This window comes from Antechinus flavipes, chromosome 1 (assembly GCF_016432865.1).
Source record: "Antechinus flavipes isolate AdamAnt ecotype Samford, QLD, Australia chromosome 1, AdamAnt_v2, whole genome shotgun sequence".
NCBI classification, from domain to species: Eukaryota; Metazoa; Chordata; class Mammalia; order Dasyuromorphia; family Dasyuridae; genus Antechinus; species Antechinus flavipes.
The window spans coordinates 357420734-357445867 of NC_067398.1; the positions used below are offsets into that span (position 1 = coordinate 357420734).

The window sequence follows — 25134 nt, forward strand, 5'->3', positions numbered from 1 at the left end:
GGACAACACAGGTGTTCTTGAGTCCCATGGGAAGTCACTATCTCAAGTCATGGGGGTTGTGGCCCCCCTGTGGGGCACAGAACCAGAGTAATGTGACGAGAACAGGAGTGCAGTACCTATCAGTGACAAGGGATGAGGATTGTGAACATGCAATGGACGGCCCTGGGAAATAAGGAGAGCTAAATTCTTCAGTGAGCACCTGGTGCTGGTCCAAACAATGCACTCTGACAGAGGTGAGATCATTCCAAGGTGCAAATAATTGTTATGCTGAACTCAGGGCACATCCTGCTTGCTGGATCTTAGCTCTGGGAAACAGGATATCTCCAAAATATTTTGACACCAGTATGAACTATCAATCTGTAAAATCAAATCTGTAAAAGATGACAAGTTACTGGCAAAGGTGTGTGGAGGTGACTACAAATATTAAACAATGAAAATTCCAATACAATAGTAGGAAAGAGGACTCGATCAACAAACATTTATTAAACAATTATGTTCTGGGCTTGTATCACAGACAATTTTTTTTAAATGCATAAAATACATTAAAAAATAAAACAATTCAAAATATTGAATTACAGTTATCAAAACACATATACACAAAAACAAGTTTACAGACCCCAGATTAAGAACTCTGGTTCTAGGTTACAAAATCAAAAACTCACAGTCCTTACTCTCAAAGAGCTTAAAATCTATTTTGGAGAAACCACACATATTTCCAATATACAAAACAGTTGATTTTAAGAAAAAACAAGGAGCTGGGGTAGATAGTATCAGGAAAGTTTTTGTGTGGAAGGTAGCATTAAGAGCTAAATCTTAAAGGAAATTGGTACTTCTAAGAAACACAGGGAAGGAAGGAGTGCATTCCAGGAAAGGAGGACACAGAAACAGCATTTCAAGGGTCACAGATGAGGTACAGCAGACATGAAGGAGAATAAAATGTAAAAAGGTTGGAAAGATATGTTGGCGCCAAGTTATGAATGGCTTTCGATGCCCAACAGAAAAGAGTTTATATTTGAGCCTTAAGGCAAGCAGGAGTCTGGAATTAACTGAGGAGAGTAACCTCATCAGTAACTTGGATAACTGTGTGGAAGATGCATATAGCCTGGTGATAGAAAATTCCTCTGCCCACCCCTTTCACCTCCCCAAAAGGCCATAAATACAGAAGAGCCAGAGAAAAGTTGGTCATAACTCATGGGGAGGATCATATGGTTGCCTCCTTTTTAAAAATTTTTTATCTTTGAATTTTCTTTGGGACTCTCTAAAACCTATTCACCAGAATATTAGAGACTCCTGTATAAAATATATATTTAAATAAATATTTACAATTAATATACTAAAGAAACTTATAGGTCAATCTAAGTTACACATTAGCATGAAATTTCTTGTGGAACTTTTTTTTGTTATATAATCTGCAGCAGAAAAGTAGTGTTCAAATTCCATATTTTTAAAAGGTCTATTAGATAATGCATTGCAAAAAGGAATACAGGGCCAAAAAAACAGTGATTGAAAGGGAAGCAGATTTTTGTTGCCTCCCAATGCTATTAGATAACAAAACTGATAACACAGTTTTAACACATTGATAAATCTAGTTTTAGGGGATGTACTTAAAAAGAGAGAGATACAATTTCTTTCTTCTTTAGCTTGAACATTACAATGACACATAATTTCATTTCTGTTTTTTCTATTTACATTGTTGTAGTCACTATAAAGATCAGGTACCTGGTTCTGCTTACTTTACATAAATTCAGATTAAGTTTTTGCAGACTTCCTTATAGTTACTTTTTATTACATTGCAGAAATATTATATTATATTCATATGCCATAATTTATATAATGATTTCCCAACGGAAATGCATCTACTTTATTTCTAGTTTCTTGCAATGAACACCACAAATGTTTTAATGCACACTGCAACCCATTTATTTCAAGTAATATTTGATTACATGAAGTATGCCAGTCTAAACAAAGAATTTGTATAGTCTCTTATGCTTTATTTATTATAGAGATTGATCCAGATATTAATTCTAAAACCATACAAGTTAGCAGTTTTGAGTATAGTCCAGATATGGATTTAAATTGTAACCAAGTTAAATGAGAGATAATTATCCCAACCTTGCGCTAAAAACATTTCAACTAAAATATAGCATTTTTTAATTTTTATATTCAGCCTTAAATGCTTTTAAAATTGTCCTCATACCTCCTCTCTTTTTCTGCTTAATCCATGGTTAGCTGAAAACAGAATTTTCCTATCTTTGCATATATTTTGAAAATAAAAAGCTATTAATTTTTAAAAATTAATTGAAGAATGAAAGAAAAAGAAAACAGTTTTCTCTGCGTTTCGGAAATGACTGAATAAACACAGCTGGTAAGGGGAAAGTACGGGATCATATTCAAAGAAAACAGTTAAACTACATTAAGTATTTATCTAATCAGGTTATCATTTAATCAAACTGGGACTTTTAAGAAGGTTGCTGGTGTTAAGAGCCACTCTGAGCAATACCATTAAGGCCACACAGGTCAATTCAGCAATGCAGCCCCACCCCTCCTGGGATTATTGGACCCAAAATAATTTCAGACAGAAATCTGGAGAGTAGGCTCCATTACAAATTGGCACACAAAAACATGCTCAGGTAATGCTGATGGTTTTTTTCTTTGGAATGTCAATCACCATAAAATCCTCTGCTAGAGTCACTTCTTGGAAATCCAACACCGATTCTGCTTGCTTTTTTAATTCTCTAATATCATCTGTTTCTCCCTCTCCAGACAAGAGAAGTGGTTTATACCTCTGACTGAAGTGAGTTAGAACCAGTCTCTTGACTTTGCATAACTTGGCAAATTCCGCCGCCATACGTGGGGTGCTATGACCATATTCTTTGGCTTTGTCCATGTGTGCATCATCTAGGGTGGCTTCATGAATCAAAAGATCTGCCTCAAAGCACAGTTTCAATCCTCCATCACCTACAACCCCAGAGCAGTCGCCCAAAATGCATATTTTTCTTCCAGGAACAGGCTTTTCTAAGACATCCTGGGGAGAAACTTTAACTCCATTTTCCAAAACGACAGTAACTCCATTTTTCAGTTTCCCATAGGCAGGACCTGGCGGGACACCTAATGATGAAGGCAGATGTGATTAAATCACAGGGATGGTATTTACAACTTCTTAAGAATGTTCCGCTCTATCATCATCACAAATGTCAAAAAGAAAAAGCATTTAATTCTTCTCACAATTGTGTAATCATTAAAAAAAAAATACAATACACTAGGAATTAACTCTATATTTCGAGAAGCTCAATTCTCTTGTGTGACTGGCTTTCAGAACATAGGACAGGCTGTCTAGTTTGATTAAAGCACTGATCCTTCATCCCACAGTAAGTTATAGTCATCTAACAAACTGAACAGGCTGATGAATAAAGGCAAAATTCAACATCCTTTTGTTGATATACAAAACCAAACATCGCCATAAAGGTCACTGTCATACTAAATTGTTACGTAAGGCAAATGAGCATTCTTAATGTTTTTGCTATGGAATTAACCCCTGATTCTGTAACTTCCATTTTACCTAGCATCGTACTGTTTAGAAACTGCATAATGAAGTCAGATGAAGTGTATCTGGAATAACTATAAACACATATAGTACAAATACTATTTAAATGCTAGGAAGGTGAATCTGTGTAGTTTTTAAGCACCCTTATCTAAACAAAAACTGGGATGCAGTTCTGATAATGCATTCCCATAATTATATAGTTCACTGCTCCAAAGAGACTTTTGATTAAAAAAAAAAATTCTATGCTCTACATTTAAACTAACAACAGCCTCCCTCTCCCCATAGCCACCCTCCAATGTTCACACACTTTTGGCTTTTGCTCTGGTGAGTAATTTTGCCTTCTGGAATTAAGTTTTTAATCAATAAGCAAACTTCCAGTAAAGAATTTAAGTACATAAGATTTTGCTTGAATGCTTGGACAGCTGATAAGATAGTCTGGTTCACAGTTTAAACACTTTCAGTAGCATCAAAGATCACCCTAACACAGTTATGGGCAAAAAACTCACTTACCAAGGTCTTTTAGCTTCTGTGCATTGAGTCTCCCTGGACGTTCTTTTTCTGCCACTGAAAAACCAAAGGATGGAATTCGATGGAAGAGGCGAAATGCTTTTACAAGAAACTGCTCATCATTGACCAGAATATAAGAGCCTTCAACTGAGTCCAGGAGGATTGTTCTCCCTTGTATCTCTTTGGGAGGGCTGTCAGCTCCATCTAGGTAAGAAAAGTCTTTTAATTCTCCAGCAGGGCACTGATCTTCTGTGGGCACCAACTCATGGACCACATAGGGGAAGGTCAACTCTGAGTGGGAGAGCTCCATAGTCCTCCAGATGAAGTTCCGAAGGCCCACAGGCCCATAGATTTCCATAGGTGTTTTGGAAGCAGTGGGACTGCTCTGGAGACTGATAGTACAAAGAAGTCCAGGAAGACCAAAGAAGTGATCCCCATGAAGATGAGTTATGAAAATCTTTGTAATTCTCCCTTTTAAAATGAAACAGAAAAAATAGGATTGTGATTTTATTTAGGAGGGATCAAAACAAAATGACTTGGAAGTTAAAAAGCATACAGAGCAGTACTGTATAATTAAGGGTTCTATTTCCCATGATCTCATTCACTGAAGTTAATCAAATGATTCAAGGATCTTTTTTGTGATAATTATAGCATACAGCACAGAATAGTGGAAGCGATGCTTGGAGTCCAAAACATATGGGTCCAAGTTCTGTTGTGACACTTAACCAGCTCTCTGAAGTTGGGCACATTACTTAACCTTGGAGCTTCAGAAAGCTTTCTAATACCATCAGCAACAGACAGGTTTCAATTTGCCTTGGTGGAAGAAGCTGCCATACCAATGAAATTTCAGACTACTAACTATTTATTCTAATTTTCTTTTTTTTTCCCCTACAAATATTTTTTAAATCAAAATAATTTCAAATTGTCAAGCATTTATTCTTTTTCACTCCCATTTCCCTACCCACAGGGGGAAATGGAGAAAAAGAAGGAAATTTTTTGCTCTAATTTTCAAAGTTCCATCATAGTTTGGATCTAAAAAACAAACAAACAAACAAAACATGAAATTTATCTGTGACCTAATATGGTTTAAAAGTTTTTTCAGATGAACACTCCAGATACAAGAGTTTAACATCCAACTCAGTTTGTTCTCTAGATGCATCTTTATGAAACTTCTCTATCACTAATAGCCAAACATTGGAAAGTGAGGGGAGAGGAATAGTCTAAGGAAGTAAGATAAATTGGGCCTTTTGACACAAATACTAAGTGATACTCATCTCTGGGATGTCTGTTTTCCCCTTCTGTTGCATAGGCATGTCTTAACATGACTTGATTCTTCTCAGAGGTGTACAAAACTTCTGAGGAGGTTGCTTAGGCTTGGTTTAAACCTCACCTCATCAATGATATTATCAGACCCTTCTTTTTCTCCATCTTCCTCAATAATAATAACAACAACAAATGAACTTAGGGCCACTGCCTAGATATCAAAAACTAGAAAGCCTTTTTCTACTAAATGAAAAACTATTTCTCACATTTTATCAAATAGTTTTACAGAAAATATAATATTTAATGGCAGACATAACAGAAAAAAGGTAAAGAAACAGAAGAAAGGAAATAGGCATGATAGATTGCAAAAAAAAAAAAAATCAGGACTTTCATTAGGAAAGATTAAACGAGTAAAAATACAATTAGCTTAAAATCATAAGAGGGATAGAAAAAATGAATCTGAACTTTGTCAACAGAGGTAGAAGGAAACTGAAATTTAAAAGAGATAAAGTTAAGACAAAAACGTTTCTATGGTAAGTAGCAAATTTATGCAAATTGTTACTGAAAAAGATGGGACAAGATGAAACAGGTTGGGACAAACTAATGGGCAGTACGTCCACAATGGGATATGAAGAGTGTATGTTAAAATGCTGAACGTTAAGTTTCTAATCTCTCAGAAAGACCATGGAAAACAATGATACCTTTCCACAAAATACCCTTGGTGCTTTTGTCAACAAAAGTATGAGTCACAGGGTAGCCTTATGTTCTCACATAAGAAAGGTTTTTCTATTCTTCAAGTAGAATAAATCTTCTGGAGAACAGAAGGTATAAGAACATAAATCAAAACATTTCTGTACACAAATCTTGAATCCATAAGGCAAAATTTATTTCTTGCCAGAAAGGTATCATACTGTAGTGGGGAAAAGATCTGGATATGGAGTCAGAACTTGGCTTTAAATTCAGTAGGTTTCTACTACTTACTACCTATAAAACTGTGGGCAAATTACTTAACCTCTCAATTTTTTTGGCTGTGAAATGGGGACTCTACTATTTATACAGAGGGTTGTTCGGGGAAAGCACTATGTAGATATTAAAATATTTCAAGGCAAATATGGTATAATGAAACTATTTCCTCAGCTGTACCATGGAGATAATATCTGTTTTATGTTTTACCTACCTCAAAGACATGTGGTAAGAATCAAAGGAATTGATGGAACTAATTCTGTGTATAAATTGGAAAAGGACCATGTAAATGTGAGTTGTTACTAGAAAATATCATTCAACCAAGATTCAGAAGGCTTACGTGCTAGGTATAAAATCCTAATAACTCAGAATTTGTGAAAAATACTTAATAACTCAGTGACTACTGATGTGTAATTAATAATAGGCAAGTCTGAGATTTATGACTTGAATTATCTGTTAAATGGGAAGAATAATCTGAGTATTTGCCTAACTTAAAAGGATTTTTTGGCTACAGGAAATCTATATGTTTTGAGTTCTTCTGAAAGAAGGAATTATATCACATATGCCCAACAGTCTCTGATCACAATCTCCTCCTTGCAGCCTCTGGGAATCTAAAAACTGACTTTAAAAGCCGATGATCCTCCCAGAAAGTTTGGAGGCAGTGAGCAGAGCTTTATTCAGGTAATCAAAAACCCCAAGAAGTAGCTCCAAATGTCTAAGAAATAAAGAGAAGGCAGGGCATAACTCAGTACCACAGGAATATGGATGACCATGGGGCAAATGACCAAAGACTGATGTGTTATCACACCTCTATAACTTGGAGACTAGAGTTCCTTAGCAGCATTTTCTTTTCTTTTTTTTTTTTTTTAATTAAAGTTTTTTCTAAAAACAAAACCAAGAACTGGTGTCATTGACCATCTTCTCTCACTAGTCTATGGGAGAAGAAAGATAGAAAAGATAATATTCTGCATTTGAGAAGGGAGGGAGGCTGCAACCGAATACTTAGCCTATATAAGTATTTTTTATTTTAGGTTATAAAAGATTTATTAAGTGCCCCCCCAAAAAAATTTCATTAATTAAAGTTTTTTTTTTGTATTTTCAAAACATATGTATGGATAATTCTCAACATTCATCCTTGCAAATCTTTGTGTTACAATTTTTTCCCTCCCTTCCTCCCACCCCCTCCTCTAGATGGTAAGTAATCCAGTATATGCTAAACATATACAATTCTTCTATACATATTTCCACAAATATTATGCTGCATAAGAAAAATCAGACCAAAAAGGAAAAAAAAAAGAGAAAGAAAACAAAATACAATTGCTAGCATTTTCTTGGTGCAACACCATCACTTCCCCTTGTCCCCCAAAATATCTCAGCTGAGGCTCCTCCCCATAAATCTACAGTACAGCCAGACCAGCCACTTCTCCGTGGCTCACACATTGTCCTTCATTTTTCCTCTTTTCCTTCTTGTAGTAGTCATCTTCCATCCCTGGAGTGCACTTCTTCTCTGTCTCTCCTTCAGGTTGCAACTCAGACACCACCTGCATGAAGCCTTTTCCCCACCTTATCTATCTACTTTGTCTTTAACTACTTTACCTTTATTTCTATTTTCATTTTATGTATATACATACATATATATATATATATACATACACACACACACACACATATATATAATATATATATATATATATATATATATATATATATACTGCTGTTTCTCCCATTAGAAAATAAGTTTACTTTAACTCAGGCATGTAAAGTACTTAAAAAGTAATGCTATCAGCCAAAAGACAAGTATTTACAGAATACTTATTACTTGGGGGCATTCCACTTTGGTACTGAAAAGGCATAAGACTGGTTTCTGCTATAAAGAAGCTTATGATCTATTTGTGGAGACAGAATTCACATAGAGAGCAATGCATGGCAGCATGTAATTAAGAGTAACTTCTTTGCTTTAGAATGGAAGAGCTGTAGGAATTCAGAAGATAGGGAAATCAGAGAAGACTAAAATGAGCAGAGAATGCTTGTCAGGTGAGTTGCTGGCACTCGACCTGGGTCTTGGAGGATGCAGATTTGTTTAGGCTGAATGTAGAAGGCATTCCAGCCAGGGAGAACAACATGAGGAAAGGAGAAAATCAATCTGACAAAAATAGAAAGTGCCACACTAGTCAAGTCAGGCACAATGCCCCCGACTAGGTGTAGAATGCCTTCCATGATCTAGGCTCTAACTGGCCTTTCTAGCCTTCCTGGTCATTACTATTTTATATGCATCTCAGCTGCAAATAAACCTGGCCTTTCCCCCACACCACTCCTTTGCTCATTAATCAAAAGGCATTTATCTGTTAAAATGAAACTATCTCATTTGAAAGGAACTTCTATTCCAACAGGAATTGACATATACATATATATAGGTACACACAGAATATAATGGAAATAAGAATAAAGGTAAAGTAGTTTAATAAAAAGTGGATGGCAAAGGTGGAGGGAATAAGGTGGGGAAAAGGCTTCATGCAGGTGGTATCTGAGCTGCAACCTGAAGGAGAGCCAGAGAAGAAATGCACTCCAGGGATGGAAGATGACTACTGCAAGGAGGAACAGAGGAGAGATGAAGGACTGTGTGTAAGCAATGGAGAGGTGGCTGGTCTGCCTGTACTATAGGGTATGAAAGGGATAGAGAAGGAGCCTGGAAATGTCCCCTGGGGCCAGGCTGTGAAGGAATGAACAGAAGAATGTGCATTTTATCCTGCTGGGGACAACAGGGGGCTGGGAGAATTGAACAGTAGCACATGTCTCCTGGCCTGTACTGGGCAGTCCGTTCTCTGTTCATCACACAGTGTCAATGTAGCTGCCAGGGGCTACTGTTCCAGGCTGACACTCCCTTAAGCAGCCTTCTCTGGCCAAATTAACTGGCCTATTGCCGGGTGCAAATAACATTCCGTACCCCTCTCTGCACAAACTACTCATTCCCTACCCTATCCCTGCTTCTAGGAATCCCTCGCTCCCCTCAAGGCTCAATAAGTGTCATTCCTTCAAGAAGTTTTTCCTAATGTCTCATTTGTAACTGTTCTCCCCTGCATTTATATATATGAGATTATATATTAGATTGTGAGCTCCTTGAGGATAGGGACTTTCTTTGACCTCTTTTTGTATCTCCAATGTTAAACAAAGAACCTGGCACATAACAGATGCTTAATAAGGGCCTACTGAATAAAATATGTCCCCAACAGAAAAACTCATTATATTCCTTCCCCACATCCAATTTCTCCTACCTCCAACTCTCCAAAGAGAGCAGAGCCCAACCCTAACAAAGTTAAAGTCAAAACACTTTGAAAAATGAACTGGAAAAATGAACAACAAACAACAACAATAACAACAAAACTTAACAACAAAAAGCTTCTCTGCTGACAAGGAAACGAAAGATACAAATTCAGAAGAAGGTAATAACTCGAAAACATCTACAAACAAGACCTCAAAGAAAAACACAAATTGAACATAAGCCCAAAAATAATTCTTACAAAAGCTAAAAAAAAGCATTTTTTTTTAAAGCAAGAAAAAAGATTTTAAATTCAAATAAAAAGCAGAGGTAAGCAATGCAAGAAAAGTTTAAAGAGTATTAACAGTTTAGAAAAACAAGGTTGTGGTGTTCTTTTTCAAATGTTGGGTTCTTTTTTCTTCTTTAAAATAATATATGATAGTTCTCTTTGGGGGAGAGGCAGGTTTCCCCATATATTATTTTAAAGAAGAAAAAAGAACCAACATTTTGGCGCCCAACGTGGGGCATGAACTCACTCCCAGAAAGAATCATTTTTATATTATTGTAAAGAAGAGAAAAGAACATAACACAAGGTACCAAAAAATACTGAAGAAAATAACTTCTTAAGAATCACAATTGACCAAATGGTAAGAGATGTACAAATTCTTCCTGAAGAAAATAATTCCCTAAATATTAAAACTGGTCAAGCAGAAGCTAATGACTCCATGAGACATCAAGAAACAATAAAACAAAGTAAAAAGCTGAAAAAAGTAGAAGAAAATGTGGAATATTTCAGAGGAGGAAAAAAAAAACTGACCTGGAAAAAAAGATTAGGAGACAATTTAGGAATTATCAGACAACTTGAAAGTCAGGATTTAAAAAAGAATCTAGATATCATATTTTAAGAATTTATAAATGAAAACTGTCTAGATATCTTAGAGTCAGAAGGCAAAATAGAAATTGAAAGAATTCACCAATCACCTCCTGAAAATAATCCCTAAATGAAAACTCCAAAGAATGTCAATTTCTAGCGCTCCCAGGTCAAAGAGAGAATACTATAAGTATCCAAAAAGAAATCATCCAAATGAAGTAAGACTCACACAAGATTTAACAGCTACCACTAAAAAGGATCAAAAGGGCTTGGAATAAAATATTCCAGAAGGGAAAGGAGATAGGATATCAACCAAAAATTACTTTTCCAGCAAAACAAAGTATAATCCAAAGGGAAGAAAATGAATATTTAATGAAATAGAACACTTTCAAATATTCCTAATGAAAATTGAGACTAGACTCAAATAGAAAATCTGACATTTAAACACATGACTTAAGAAGAATATAAAAAGGTAATCGTGAAAGAGAAATCATAAGGGATTCAATAAGGTTAAGCTATTTACATTACTATATGGGAAGAGGACATATTAACTGAAGAACTTAACCATTATTAGGGCAGTTAGGAGTCTATTCAGAGGGCACAGATAGGAGTCTATTTTGTTGGGATAATCTCAAAAGAAGAATGAAAGAGAGAGAGAGCAGGATGCTCTGGAAGAAAAGAAGGAAGAGAAAGATTAAGGAAAAGAATCTCACATAAAAGAAACATGCAAAACTTTTAAGGTGGAGGTGAAAATGATGAGGCAAAGTGGGCAAGATTTGAACCTCTCATATGAACTGGTTCAAAGAGGGAAAAATATCTATCTATCCATGTGTCTACACAGTTGTGGATAGAAGTTCATCTTACTCTATAGGGAAGTAGAAAGAGAAGGAGCTAAGAGAAAGGGAGGGAGAAATTAAGGAGGAGGATAAATTAAAGGAGGCAGCAGTCAGAAGCAAAAGAGACGAAGTGAGGATATGTAAAAAGAGAAGGATAAATACAAGAGAAAAAGATTAGAGTTATCAATCATAACTGTGAATGGGAAGGAGATGAACTTATCTATAAAATGGAAGGAGATAGCAGAGTGGATTAGAAACCAGAACCCAACAATATGTTCTTTACAAGAGACATACTTGAAAGAGAATGCATAGTTAAAATAAAGGGCTAGAGCAGAATTTATTAAGTTTTATCTGAAGCAAAAAAGTCAGAGATAGAAATCATCATTTCAGACAAACAAAAAGCAAAACCAGACCTAATTAAAAGAGGGAAAGTACATCTTGTTAAAAGAAATCTTAGACAATGAATTGGTATCAATACTAAATACATTTGCACCAAAATGACACAAAGCATCCAAATTCTTGAAAGAAAAGTTAAGTGATTTATAAGAGTAAATAGACAGTAAAACTACTAGAAGGAGACTTCAATTTATCTCCTTGCATATTAGATAAATCTAATCATTAAAAAAAAAAAGAAAAAAGTTAAAGAGATGAATAGAATTTTTTAAAGTTAGCTAAAATAAAGCTTTGGGGAATACTAAAAGGAAATAAAAATAATTATACTGTTTTTGTCAGCTGTACATGACACCTTCACACACACAAAAATGACCCTTTACAAAGGCATAAAAACAAACAAATGCAGAAAAGTAGATATATTAAATGTACCCTTTTTGAATCATGATATAAGAAAAATTAAATACAATAAAGGTTCTTGGAAACACAGATTAAAAATTAGCTGGAAACTAAATAATCTAATCCTAAGGAATGATTTCAAAGAACAAATTAAAGAAATATTCGTTAATGTTAATAAAGATTATAATAACAATGGGATGGCATACCAAAATTTGTGGCATGCAGCCAAAGCAGTCCTTAGGGGAAATTTTCTATGTCTAAATGCTTACATAAATAAGAGAAAGAGAGAGAATAGATCAATAAATCTAATAAGTAACTTATTTAAAAAAAAACAAACACCTCAAAAGAACATTGAAATACCCAATTAAACGTCAAAATAGAATTACTAAAAATTAAAAGAGAGGTTAGTAAAACTGAAAGTAAAAACAATAACATTGAATTGATAAATAAATCTAGAAGTTAATTTTACAAAAAAAAATAGACAAAATAGTGGCTAATTTGATTTTTTTAAAGGAAGAAGAAAACCAAATTTCTTTACCAAAAACAAAAAAAGTAAATGCACAACCAATGAACATGAAATTAAAGTAATTATTAGAAGCTATTTTGCCCAGTTATGTGCCAATAAAACGACAATCTAGGTGAAATGGATGAATATGTTGTGGTTCATTTATTTCAGTTTTGACAGACTTTGTGACCCCATTTAAAGTTTTTTTGGCAAAGATACTTCATTGGTTTGCCATTTCCTTATCCAGCTCATTTTACAGATGAGGAACTAAGGCAAAGAGAGTTAAAGTGATTTGCCTGGGGTAATACAGCTACTAAGTCTATCAGGCCAGATTTTAATTTGGGAAGATGAGTCTTCAGGTTCAGAACTCTATTCACTGCGCCACCTAGCTGCCCATAGATGAATATCTATAAAAATATAAATTGCCTATTTTCATAGAACTGAAATAGAATACTTTAGCCCTATCATTAAAAAAAAAAAAGCCATAAACAAGTTCTCTAAAGGGACAAAAAAACCTTAAGGACTGGATGGATTTACAAGCAAATTCTACCAAACCTCTAAAGAACAATAAAATCCAAAATTGTACAAACTGTTTGAAAAAGTAAGTAAAGAAATCCTACCAGTTTCTTCTATGACACAAATAGCTTAATAACTAAACCAGAGAAAACAGCAAAAGAGAACTATAGAACAATTTCCATAATGAATATTTATTCAAAAATCTAAATAAAATATTAGCAAGGAGATAACAGCAATATATCCTAAAGACCTACACCATGACCAACTGAGATTTACATTAAGAACGCAAGGCTAGCTCAATATTAGGAAAACTATAAGCATAACTAATCATATCAATAACAAAAACAAAAATATAATTATATCAATAGGAAAAAGCTTTTGACAAAATACACTATCTATTCCTATTAAGAACACTAGAAAGCATAAAAATAATGTAGCTTTTCTTTTTTCTTGTAAAAAAAATTTTAAAGTTTTTTATTTTTCAAAACAGTGGACAATTCTTCAACATTAGTTCTTGCAATTAAGACAACTCTAAGATACTACTATGCACTTTTCCCATTGGCTAAGATGACAGGAAAAGATAATGACGAATGTTGGAGGGGATATGGGGAAAACTGGGACACTGATATATTCTTGGTGAAACTGTGAATGGATCCAACCATTCTGGAGAGCAATTTGGAACTATGCTCAAAAAGTTATCAAACTGTGCATACCCTGTGATCCAGCAGTGTTTCTTATACCCCATAGAGATACTAAAGAAGGGAAAGGGACCTGTATGTGCCAAAATGTTTGTGGCAGCCCTGTTTGTAGTGGCCAGAAACTGGAAACTGAGTGGATGCCCATCAATTGGAGAATGGCTGAATAAATTGTGGTATATGAATGTTATGGAATATTATTGTTCTGTAAGAAATGACCAGCAGGATGAGTTCAAAGATGCCTGGAGAGACTTATCTGAACTGATGCTGAGTGAAATGAGCAGAACCAGGATATCATTATACATGGAAACAACAATACTATATGATGATCAATTCTGATGGACATGGCTCTCTTGAACAATGAGATGATTCACACCAGTTCCACTTGTTCAGTAATGAAGAGAGCCATCTACATCTAGGAAGAGGACTATGGGAACTGAGTGTAGACCACAACACAGCATTCTCACTCTCTCTGTTATTGTTTGCTTGCATTTTTGTTTTCTTTCTCAGGTTTTTTCTTTCTTTCTAGATCTGATTTTTCTTGTGCAGCAAGATAACTGTTGTATATGTATACATATATTGTATTTAACATGTATTTCAACATATTTAACACATATTGGACTACCTGCCATCTAGAGGAGGGCGTGGGGGAAAGGAGGAAAAAATTGGCTATAATAATAAAAAATACATTAAAAAAAAAATCAGCCCTTGCAAAACCCTATGTTCCAATTTCCCCCCCCTTCCCCTACGCCTTCCCCTAGATGGCAAGTAGTCAATATATGTTAAACATCGTAGAAACATGTTAAATCCAATATATGTATATTTATACAATTGAGCTTTTCTTAAAATAAGCAGTATCTATCTAAAAACAAGAGTAATCATTTCCTGGAATAATGACAAACTAGAAGCCTTTCCAGTAAGATCAGAAATGAAGCAAGGAGATAAAAGGTGCCCTTTATCACCACTTTATTCAATATTGTATTAGAAATGCTAGTAATAGCAATGAGCCAAAAAAAAAAAAAAAAAGAAATTGAAGGAAAAAGCATAGGCAACAAAGAAACAAGATTATCACTTTCTGCAGAAGGTGAGGTCTTGTGTAATTAGGTGGGGTTAGCAGAAGAAAGTCTGAAGTATTCATCACACTTAGAGAATTGAAGAGAAATGACTAAAAACTAAGTGAAACAATTTTAGCAGTTACAGGATATAAAATAAACCCACCCAAATCATCAGCATTTCCACTTATTTCCAATAAAACGTTGCAGGAAGACATGTAAAATAGCTGTAGAGTACAAAATACTTGGGAGTTCACTTGCCAAGATGTTGTTGTTGTCCTTAACTCTAGGAAAGGACCCTGACATCAGGCAGATGACGCCATGACTTGGAAGTAAATTGGACTGAAGTGAGAGAGGGCTGAGTAGGGCCACTGCCTCCCTCTCTCCTCAGGACTCATCTGGCAAAACGTGGATCAAGACAAGTGGAGATGGCCGTGCTTCCAGGAGGAGGCCTTGGCCTTATTCTAAGATCTTTCCCAAGTCTGTCTGAGGCAGTGCCCATTCTGTGATTAAAGCTAGGTAAGAAATGAGACAAAGAATGACCTCTTTTACCCAGAGGAAAAAAAATCTGAGAAGAGAGGATCCTCAGGGTTTCTGGCCAAAACTGAAACAAGTGGTATTTATACTCACTCTGAGCCATCAAGACACACAGAACAATTATGTGAACACAACTACAACAAACTTCTCACACAAATAAAGATAAACCTAAATAACTGGAGTATTATTAAATGCCTATGGGTAAGCATTAATAATAATAATAATGACAATTCTATCCAAGTTAACTTATTAACCCAGTATTAAATCAATTAAATTGCTACATAGAAATAGAAAAAAATAAGATTCATCGGAGAAACAAAAAGTTAAGAATTTCAAGGCAATCAATGAGAAAAAATGACACAGTAGCCTAGCAGTACTAGATCTCAAACCATATTAAAATTTGTTACTCTAAGAAATAGGTTGGTTGAATTCCAATAGACTTGTGTTGTAGAGAGCCATATGCACCTAGAAAGAGGTCTATGGGGACTGAATGTGGATACCAACAAAGCATTTTTACCTTTTTTCGGTTGTTGTTTGATTACTTTTTATCTTTCTCATTTCTTTTTGTGTAAATATGTATAGAAGAATTACGCATGTTTAACATATAATGGATAACTTGCTATCTATGGGAGGCTATTATTTAAAAAAAAAATAAGTTGGTTGATTAACATAATCAATTAGGTACATAATACAGAAGTAAATATGCACAGTAACCTAGAGTTTGAGATTTATTAATGATTTACCAGCTAGCATTAAAAAATTAATTACCCATAAACTGCCTCTTAGATTTTTCATTGATACATTAAACAAATGCAAATTAAATCAACTTTCAAGTACCACTTTACACCCTTCAAAATAGCTAAGATGACAGAAAAATAAACAAAAATGAAATAAAACTATCACATTTTGCAGAAGATATGCTATTCCTAGGGAATCCCAGATGAAAGAAAAACAAAATGACAAATGTTGGAAGGAATGTGAGAAAATAGGGATAGGAATGTACAGTTGGTGGGACTAATCCAAGTATTCTAGAGAACAATATAAAACTATGCCCAAAGGGCAATAAAATTATGTAAACCATTTGATGCAGCAATACTGCTACTAGGTCTGTACTTCATGGAGATCAAAGAAAAGAGAAGAGGACTTAATTGTATTAAAAATATTTATAAAAGCAATTTCTGAGGTAGCAAAAAATTGGAAACTGAATGGCTAAATAAGTTGTAGTATACAATTGTGATGAACTAACTATTATGTTAAAATGTGATGTATTAAGAAATGATGAAGGGAATGATTTTTTAAAAATCTGAGAAGACATATATGAACTGGCACAAAGTAAGCAGCACAAGAACAATTTACACAAAAATAAGCACTATTATAAGGAAAATCAACTGTGAAAGATTTAGGTACTCTGATCAATACAATGATCCATTATAATGCCAAAGGACTCATCCTATAAAATGCTATCCAACTCTAGAAACAGAACTGATATACTCAGAGTGTAGAACAAAGTATATATATATTTTCCTTCTGTTTTTTGGAAGAACATAGCTAACTGTTTCATATTTCTTGCCTTTTCAATGGATGGGGGAAGACAGGGAAGGAAGGGGTGAATGTAGAATTTAAGAAATTTTAATAATTCAACTCATCAAAATCCTATTTATTCTTTAAAGCTCAATACAAATCCCACTTTCCTTTTGAAAGCTTCCCCAATTGCCTCAGATACAGGCATCAGTATAACATTTATTTCAGGAATTCCATGAGGTCAAGGATTTTCTTACATAGCTTTATATCCCCAAGTAACTGGGCAAAGTGTCTTACAGGGAATAAGCACTTCATAAACATTTTGTGAATGAGAGAGTAGTCTGAATAGGCAACAGTCTGGGTTAAAGAACCTTGAAAAATAGACAAAATGATGGAATTTTAAAGAGATTCTCAACAATAAAAGAAGCACTTGAGATAAAATGACTGACCTGCTTTCAGTTGGCTTTTCATGAACTGTGTTTGCGTCCCTTCCCCACAGTCAAAGAGCCAGCAGCCACCTTCATATCGGAGAACTACAGCAGAAGCTCCCCTGGTAGGTGATGGGTATGCAGAGCCCGTTCCCAGGAAGGTGACATCCATGGCCATCTTCCACCCTGGAACAACAAAAAAGAATCCTAAGATCTCTGCATATCCTAAATCACTAACCTGGTAACCCTGTAAACGTTATTGCTAGAAAGTGAATGACATTCTGGGTATTAGTGCCTTCCATGAAGCAACCCAATATTGTAGTGTTACACACAAACAGAGGGTAAACTTCTAAATCATTCAGGGCTCAAAAAGTTCTTTTTTTCTATATATTTTTATTTCATTCAGTGTTTCCTAATTACATGCAAAAACATTTTTCTTTTTTTTTTTTATTATTATAGCTTTTTATTTACAAAACATATGCATGGGTCATTTTTCAACATTGACCTTGCTAAATCTTCTGTTCCAACTTTTCCCCTCCTTCCCCCCATCCCCTCCCCTCCTAGATGGCAGATAGTGCAATACATGTTAAAGTATATGTTAAATTCAATATATGGATACATATATTGCTGCAGAAGAAAAATCAGATCTAGAAAAAAAGAAAAAAACCCGAAAAGGAAAACAAAAATGTGAGCAAACAATAACAGAAAGAGTGGAAATGCTATGTTGTGATCCACACTCATTTCCCAGAGTTCTTTCTCTGGGTATAGCTGACTTTATTCATTACTGAACAACCAGAATTGGTTTGAATCATCTCCTTATTGAAGAAAGCCATGTCCACCAGAATTGATCATCATATAGTATTGTTGTTGAAGTGTATAATGATCTCCTGGTTCTGCTCTTTTCACTCAGCATCATTAGGTCTCTCCAGATTTCTCTGTATCCATCCTGCTGGTCATTTCTTACAGAACAATAATATTCCATAACATTCATATACCACAATTTACCCATCTATTATCCAATTGATGGGCATCCATTCAATTTCCAGTTTCTAGCCACTACAAACAGGGCTGCCACAAACATTTTTGCACATACAGGTCCCTTTTTCTCCTTTAAAATCTCTTTGAGATATAAGCCCAGTAGAAACACTGCTGGATCAAAGGGTATGCACAATTTGATAACTTTTTGAGCATAGTTCCAAATTGCTCTCCAGAATGGTTGGATGTATTCACAACTCCACCAACAATGTATCAGTATCCCAGTTTCCCCACATCTCCTCCAACATTCGTCATTATCTTTTTCTGTCATCTTAGCCAATCTGACAGGTATGTAGTGGTATCTCAGAGTTGTCTTAATTTGCATTTCTCTGATCAATAATGATTGGGAGCACCTTTTAATATGAGTAGAAATAGTTTCAATTTCATCATCCAAAAATTGTCTGTTCATATCCTTTGACCATTTATCAATTGGAGAATGGCTTGATTTCTCATAAATTTGAGTCAATTCTCTATGTATTTTGGAAATGAGGCCTTTATCAGAACCTTTGACTGTAAAAAGGTTTTCCCAATTTATTCATGCAAAAAGATTTCAACACTTCTTTGCTATTTAATTGTTTCATGAACATACAACTTTATTCCCCAACTAAACCTAAATCCCAAGGAACCACATATTTTTGTTTCTTTCAAATTCCTGTCACCTTTTAATGCAGTACTAGCCCCATTTCAGGAAGTATTAGGAATTCAAATTTCTAATGAATAACAACTCATGTTTACAAAGCCCTTAAAGTGTACAAAAATGCTTTTCTCAGGACAGACAACTAATTAAAATTCCACTTGACAATGAGAAATTTCGAAGTCAGAATGGTAAATGGAGTGGTAACTGGTAATACATGCCAGAATTTGACTCCAGAGGCAGAGTCCAACCCTTAGGATCCTTGAGACCCTTTTAGGGATCTGCAAAACTAATTCCATAATAATTGCTAAGATGCTATTTGCTTCTTAAAATACTCCCTTTTTCAACTAGTTGTGTGAGGCGAGGTTTTTTTCATATACTTCAAGCAATATTACAACAGATTGAATACAGAAACAGATATGAAAATCAGTTATATTCTATTAAGCCAGAACTAATGAGATTTGTTTGTAAAAAAAAATGTAAGATGGTTCTTCCCACTGATTTTTTGTTTTGGAAAATATCTTTCATTAAAATGTTATTTGCATTAATGTAATCAGCTTATTGTTATTTTTAAATGAATTAAGACAAGTTTTAAAAATGTATTCATTTTAATTTCTAATACAGTAAATATCAACAGATTGAACCCACATAAACCAAAGCTCTTTGGGATCCTAAAAATGTTTTAAGATTGGAAAAGGATCCTGAGACCAAAAAGTTTGAGAATCACTGTACTGTACCAAGTGGAGATGGTGAAAATAAACCATAACATACTGTATGTAAATTGTATGAATTACATTAAACTTGGTGTTCAATCATTTCAATTTCATCTGACTCTTCTTGACCCCATCTAGGTTTTTTTGGTTTTTTGTTTTTTGTTTTTTTTTGGCAAAGACATGGAATGATTTATCATTTCTTTCCCCAGCTTATTTTACAGATAAGAAAACTGAGGCAGACAGGGTTAAGTGACCTGCCCAGGATCATAGTAGGTTAGATTTGAATTCAAGATGAATCTTCTTAAATACAGGCCCAGCACTCAATACTATGGTATCACCTAACTGCCCGATTAAAATATTAGTAGTAATTAATAATAACCTAATTTCAGGTTGGACAGCTGGATAGTGTAGTGCATAGAGTGCTGAGCCTGGAATCTGAGTTCAAATTGACCTCCACAGTTGTGTGACCGTGGGCAAGATTTAATTGCTTTTTAAATTTAATTGCTTAATTAATTGATTTAATCCTATTTGCCTCAATTTCCTCATCTATAAAATGAACAAGAGAAATAAATGGCAAACCATTCTAGTATTTTTGCCAAGAAAACTTCAAATGGGGTCATGAAGGGTCAAATACAAGTGAAAAATGAATGGACAATAGCAATATGTTAAAGTTGAGAACGGAGGCATGAATAATAATTTATCTCTTTTTCCTGTCCAATCCCTCTTTTTTTTTTTAATAATTATAAATTTTTATTGACAGAATCATGCCAGCGTAATTTTTTACATTATCCCTTGCATTCACTTCTGTTCCAATTTTTTCCCCTCCTTCCCTCTACCCCTCCCCCAGATGGCAAGCAGTCCTATGCCACAGTATATCCTAGGTACAATATATGTTTGCAGAACCGAATAGTTCTCTTGTTGCACAGGAAGAATTGGATTCAGAAGGTAAAAATAACCCGGGAAGAAAAACAAAAGTGCAAACAGTTTATAGTCATTTCCTAGTGTTCTTTCTTTGGGTGTAGCTGCTTCTGTCCATCATTTATCAATTGAAACTGAGTTAGATCTTCTCTTCGTTGAAGAAATCCACTTCCATCAGAATGCATCCTCATACAGTATCATTGCTGAAGTATATAATGATCTCCTGGTTCTGCTCATTTCACTTAGCATCAGTTCATGTAAGTCTCACCAGTCCTCTCTGTATTCATCCTGCTGGTCATTCCTTACAGAATAATAATATTCCATAACGTTCATATACCACAATTTACCCAGCCATTCTCCAATTGATGGGCATCCATTCATTTTCCAGCTTCTAGCCACTACAAACAGGGCTGCCACAAACATTTTGGCACATACAGGTCCCTTTCCCTTCTTTAGTATTTCTTTGGGATATAAGCCCAATAGAAACACTGCTGGATCAAAGGGTATGCACAGTTTGATAACTTTTTGAGCATAGTTCCAAATTGCTCTCCAGAACGACTGGATTCGTTCACAACTCCACCAACAATGCATCAGTGTCCCAGTTTTCCTGCATCTCCTCCAACAATGAATAATAATTTTAAAAGTAGGTATCATATTTGTGTATCTACAATTCTCTTAAGATACAACATGCCTAACAAAATGCAAAAACCACACTGAAGTTGTAAAGCGTCTTGCTTCTTGATTTTCCCTCTTCCTATTCCCAAATGCTCTAGCCTTCCTTCTGTGCCACTTCACTTTGGAAATACCAATCTGAGAAGTAACAGTATGATCACAAGTAAATAAGAGTCAAGATAACTGGGTCTCTGTCCCTTTTATTACTAAAAAGATTTGTGACTTCAGGAAAATCATTAATCTTTTCTGTATCTTCTAGTACCACTGGCCTTGACCCTGGAAAGACTATTTCAGATCTCAACTCGGAGGCACTAGTTGAGTGATCTTGGGAGAAATCACTTTCTTTCTTACTTACTCTTCTTTAAAAAAAAAATGCAAAAGCCTTTTTTTACACCCATGCAAAGTCATGAAAAGCAAATTCCCACATTGGCCACATGCTAAAACTATCTGGAGTTCCTCATTTTTCACAGGGGAGCATTAGAGGGGCAATTAGATGGCACAGTAAATAGAGCACTGGGCTTGGAATCAGAAAGATTCATCTAAGTTCAATTCTGACTTCAGACAGTTATTAGCTATGTGACCTTGGACAAGTCACTTATTCCTGTTTGCCTTAGTTTCCTCATTTGTAAAATAAGCTGGAGGAGAAAATGGCAAACCACTTCAGTGTCTCTGCCAAGAAAAAACTTAAATAGGATCACAAAAAGTCCAAAACTAATAAAACTCTCAAAGATGCCTTTCCAAAAGTGAAGTTTTTAACCTGGGATGGGTGAGTGTTATTTTTCTAATTTCTTTCTTTTTTAGGTAGTATTGTCATCGTTATTATATTTGCTCATCCTATCCAAGAACATTTAATATTTTTCCAATTAGTTAGGTCAGACTTTATTTGTGTGGAAAGTGTTTTATAGTTTTGCTCATATAGTGTCTGGTTTTCCCTTGGCAGATAGATTCCTAAGTATTTTATACTATTAGTAGTTACTTTAAATAGAACTTCTCTTTGTAACTCTAAATGTTGGATTTTATTAGTGATATATAAGAATACTGATGACTTATGTGGGTTTATTTTATATCCTGAAACTTTTCTATTTTTCTAATAGCTTTTTAGTAGAATCTCTGGGGTTCTCTAAGTATACCAACATATCATCAGCAAAGAATGATAATTTGGTTTCCTCATTACCTACTCTAATTCCTTTAATCTCTTTCTTAACTTTTATTGCCAAAGCTAGCATTTCTAATGCAATATTGAAGAATAATGGTGATAAGTGGGCAACTTTGTTTCACTCCTAATCTTACTGGGAATAGTTCCAGTTTATCATATGATACATATGATACATATGATGATTATTGATAATTTTAAATAGATGCTACTGATTATTTTAAGGAAAAGTCCATTTATTCCTATGCTCTCAAGTGTTTTTAATAGGAATGGATGTTGGATTTTATTAAATGCTTTTTCTGCATCTACTGAGATGATCATATGGTTTTTGTTAATTTGGTTATTGATATGGTCAATTATACTATAATTTCTTTCTTTTTTGATTGCCCATAGCAAGACAATTTAACTCTTAAAAATAGCTAACATTTTAAATATTTTACGTAAATTATTTTATATCTCACATTATAACATAATATAAATTTTACAAATTTATAACATTTTAAAAAATATTAAGTTCTAAATTTTTATTCCTTCCTCACCCATCTAAATGTAAGCAATATATCAATTACACTTGTGAAATTAAGCGAAATATTTCCACATTAGTCTTGTTGCAAAAAAAAAAAAAAAAAGGGCAAGAAAAATAAGTGAAAAAATTATATTTTCTCCAATCTGCACACAGAGTCCATCTGGAGGTGGATAGAATTTTTTTTATCATGAATCCTTCGGGATGATCCCGGACTGTTGTATTGCTGAGAATAAGTCATTCAAACTTGAATATAATATTGCTGTTATTGTGTGCACTGTTCTAGTTCTGTTCACTTCACTCCTATCAACTCATTTAAGTCTTCCCAGAATTTTAAAATACATATATTTCGATAACTAAATTTCAATACTATTGATTTCCTGTACAATCTTAGATTCGTTATTTTATATATTTACAAACATTATTCTGAGATGGAGGTCTATAGATTTCACTAGACTGACAAAGAGTTTCATTACACAGAAAAGATTAATAACCTCTTCATCTAAAACTACAATTGCTAAGAAAGCAAAAGCCTGAACTGGGATGGAGGAGGAAAGGAGGGAGAAGGGAAAGTAATTTTCCTAACAATAAAAAAAATCAGATTCTCTACTTTTCCCTAAATCGAGGGAATTGAATTTCGAGTTTCTAAGTGCTATGGTTTTATGCAATACTCTCTGAACTTAAGGAACACAAGTTTTTACTACAACAGACTAGGTTTCTTGGGATCTTGTAGCTAATTGCACTCTCCCATTTTAGAGATGAGAAAACTGAGGAAGTCCCCAGTCCCACCCAGGTGGTTTGAAAGGTTCAAACCCCAGGAAGCCCAATTCCGCCCTGCGCGCACCGCCACGTACTTCAGGAAGAGAGCCTGGCAAGGCGGCGCCTGGGGCTGCACCTCCCGGGGAAAGCCTGCAGGGGGTCCATGGGATGGTACGTGGGCAGTCCCAAGCAGACACCCCAGAGCAGACGTACAGAACGAGTCCTAGGGCAGGTAGTAGAGCGCACGCGCGAGGGTGCAGGGCTACCGGCTGGGCCGGACTCTAATAGCCGGGGGCGGGGAAGGGAGGGTCCGCAAGGACCATGGGACCTACGCTCCAAGGCTCTACTCACCAATTCTCGGGGCAGCCCCGGGGCAGGAGTAGAAGGCGAAAAGAAGCACCTCACCTCCAGAGGGCCAGACCGAAGCGAGGGGACTAGTATAACCAAAAACCCAACCTCTTGAGATTGCAGGCAACCACGCTGGGGGGCGTGAAATAAGCAGTGGGCGGAAATGTGTCTCCGGCTTCTCTGCACCCCCGCGATCACTTCCGTGTCCAAGCCGGTAGGCCTGGGCTTCTCGGTGATGTTCTCGGGCTGCCCCACGCGCCTGGAGGAGATGCTAGCTTGTTTCCGGGTTGGCCTCTGATCAGTTCTCCCAAGTGGCCGAGTGAAACGCTTTCTCTTCAGAAATCCACATAAAACAAACCCTAAATTCATTGTGTTTAGAATCGGTAATGGAGGCTGGAGAAACCGCAGCTTCTCACTCCCTTTCCTGGATATACCTTCGCCCGTCCCCGGAGAGAACCACGAGAGGTCACAGCTGAAGGAGGATCAAAGGTTCTGACCTGCGTCTTTAAAAACCAAACAACATGTTTTATTGATGACTTTTGTCATGTTGGAATCTCTGATTTCACAGAAGAGGAAAACTGGGGTCCAGAGGAATTAATTTGCAATAAATTCCAATTATTTGGAAAGAATTGTCCAGAGAAGCAATTAAGTGGTAGAGCTGAAGTTAGAAGACACGGTTCCTAATTCAGGTTCTAGTGCTTTCCTATTAGGAAAACTCACCTTTATTCTCTTCTCCCAATCCCCCTTTTTTCTGAATATCCTTTTCCAGTTCTTGATTTTAGCAGTTCTTACTTGATTTTGCCTTTATTTGTGAGATAGAATGAATTATGAAAAGGATAGAACAAACTATAACACAGAAATGCAAAAACAAAAAAACAACAACAACAAACAAAACCCTGTCAAACAGGATTCTATGTGAAACTTTGCGTTTTATGTTTTTTAAAAAGCATGTAATTCTACCCATTACTTTCAAAACGGTCCAGATTGTCTAATCTTCTTTGTTCTTTTTTGTGTATTCTGAGGGAATTTGTTAGGGCAGTGGATAGTGCTGGACATTACAGTTCAAATTATAGCCTCACTTATAACAATTATTAAC

General features: G+C 35.3%; 1 protein-coding gene across 1 annotated transcript; it reads right to left on the minus strand.

The window, feature by feature from the left end:
• Window positions 1-463: 463 nt before the first annotated feature.
• Window positions 464-24132, minus strand: ELAC1 (elaC ribonuclease Z 1). The gene is made up of 4 exons (XM_051969627.1): window positions 24042-24132; window positions 17305-17469; window positions 4055-4522; window positions 464-3108 (listed from the first exon to the last, which is right to left on the minus strand). Exons 2-4 carry the CDS (start codon window positions 17459-17461, stop codon window positions 2627-2629), a joined length of 1107 nt encoding a protein of 368 aa, XP_051825587.1. The 5' UTR covers window positions 17462-17469; window positions 24042-24132; the 3' UTR covers window positions 464-2626.
• Between the last annotated feature and the right edge of the window lie 1002 nt (window positions 24133-25134).

Bases quoted from the DNA above. Each gene is read 5' to 3' on its own strand.
- ELAC1 (XM_051969627.1), bottom strand. From the start codon at position 17,461: ATGGCCATGGATGTCACCTTCCTGGGAACGGGCTCTGCATACCCATCA. The intron at 4,523-17,304 runs GTCAGTCATTTT...TCATTTTAAAAG, and splicing joins GAAAAGCCAACTGAAAGCAG to GGAGAATTACAAAGATTTTC. The intron at 3,109-4,054 runs GTAAGTGAGTTT...CTTCATCATTAG, and splicing joins ACAGAAGCTAAAAGACCTTG to GTGTCCCGCCAGGTCCTGCC.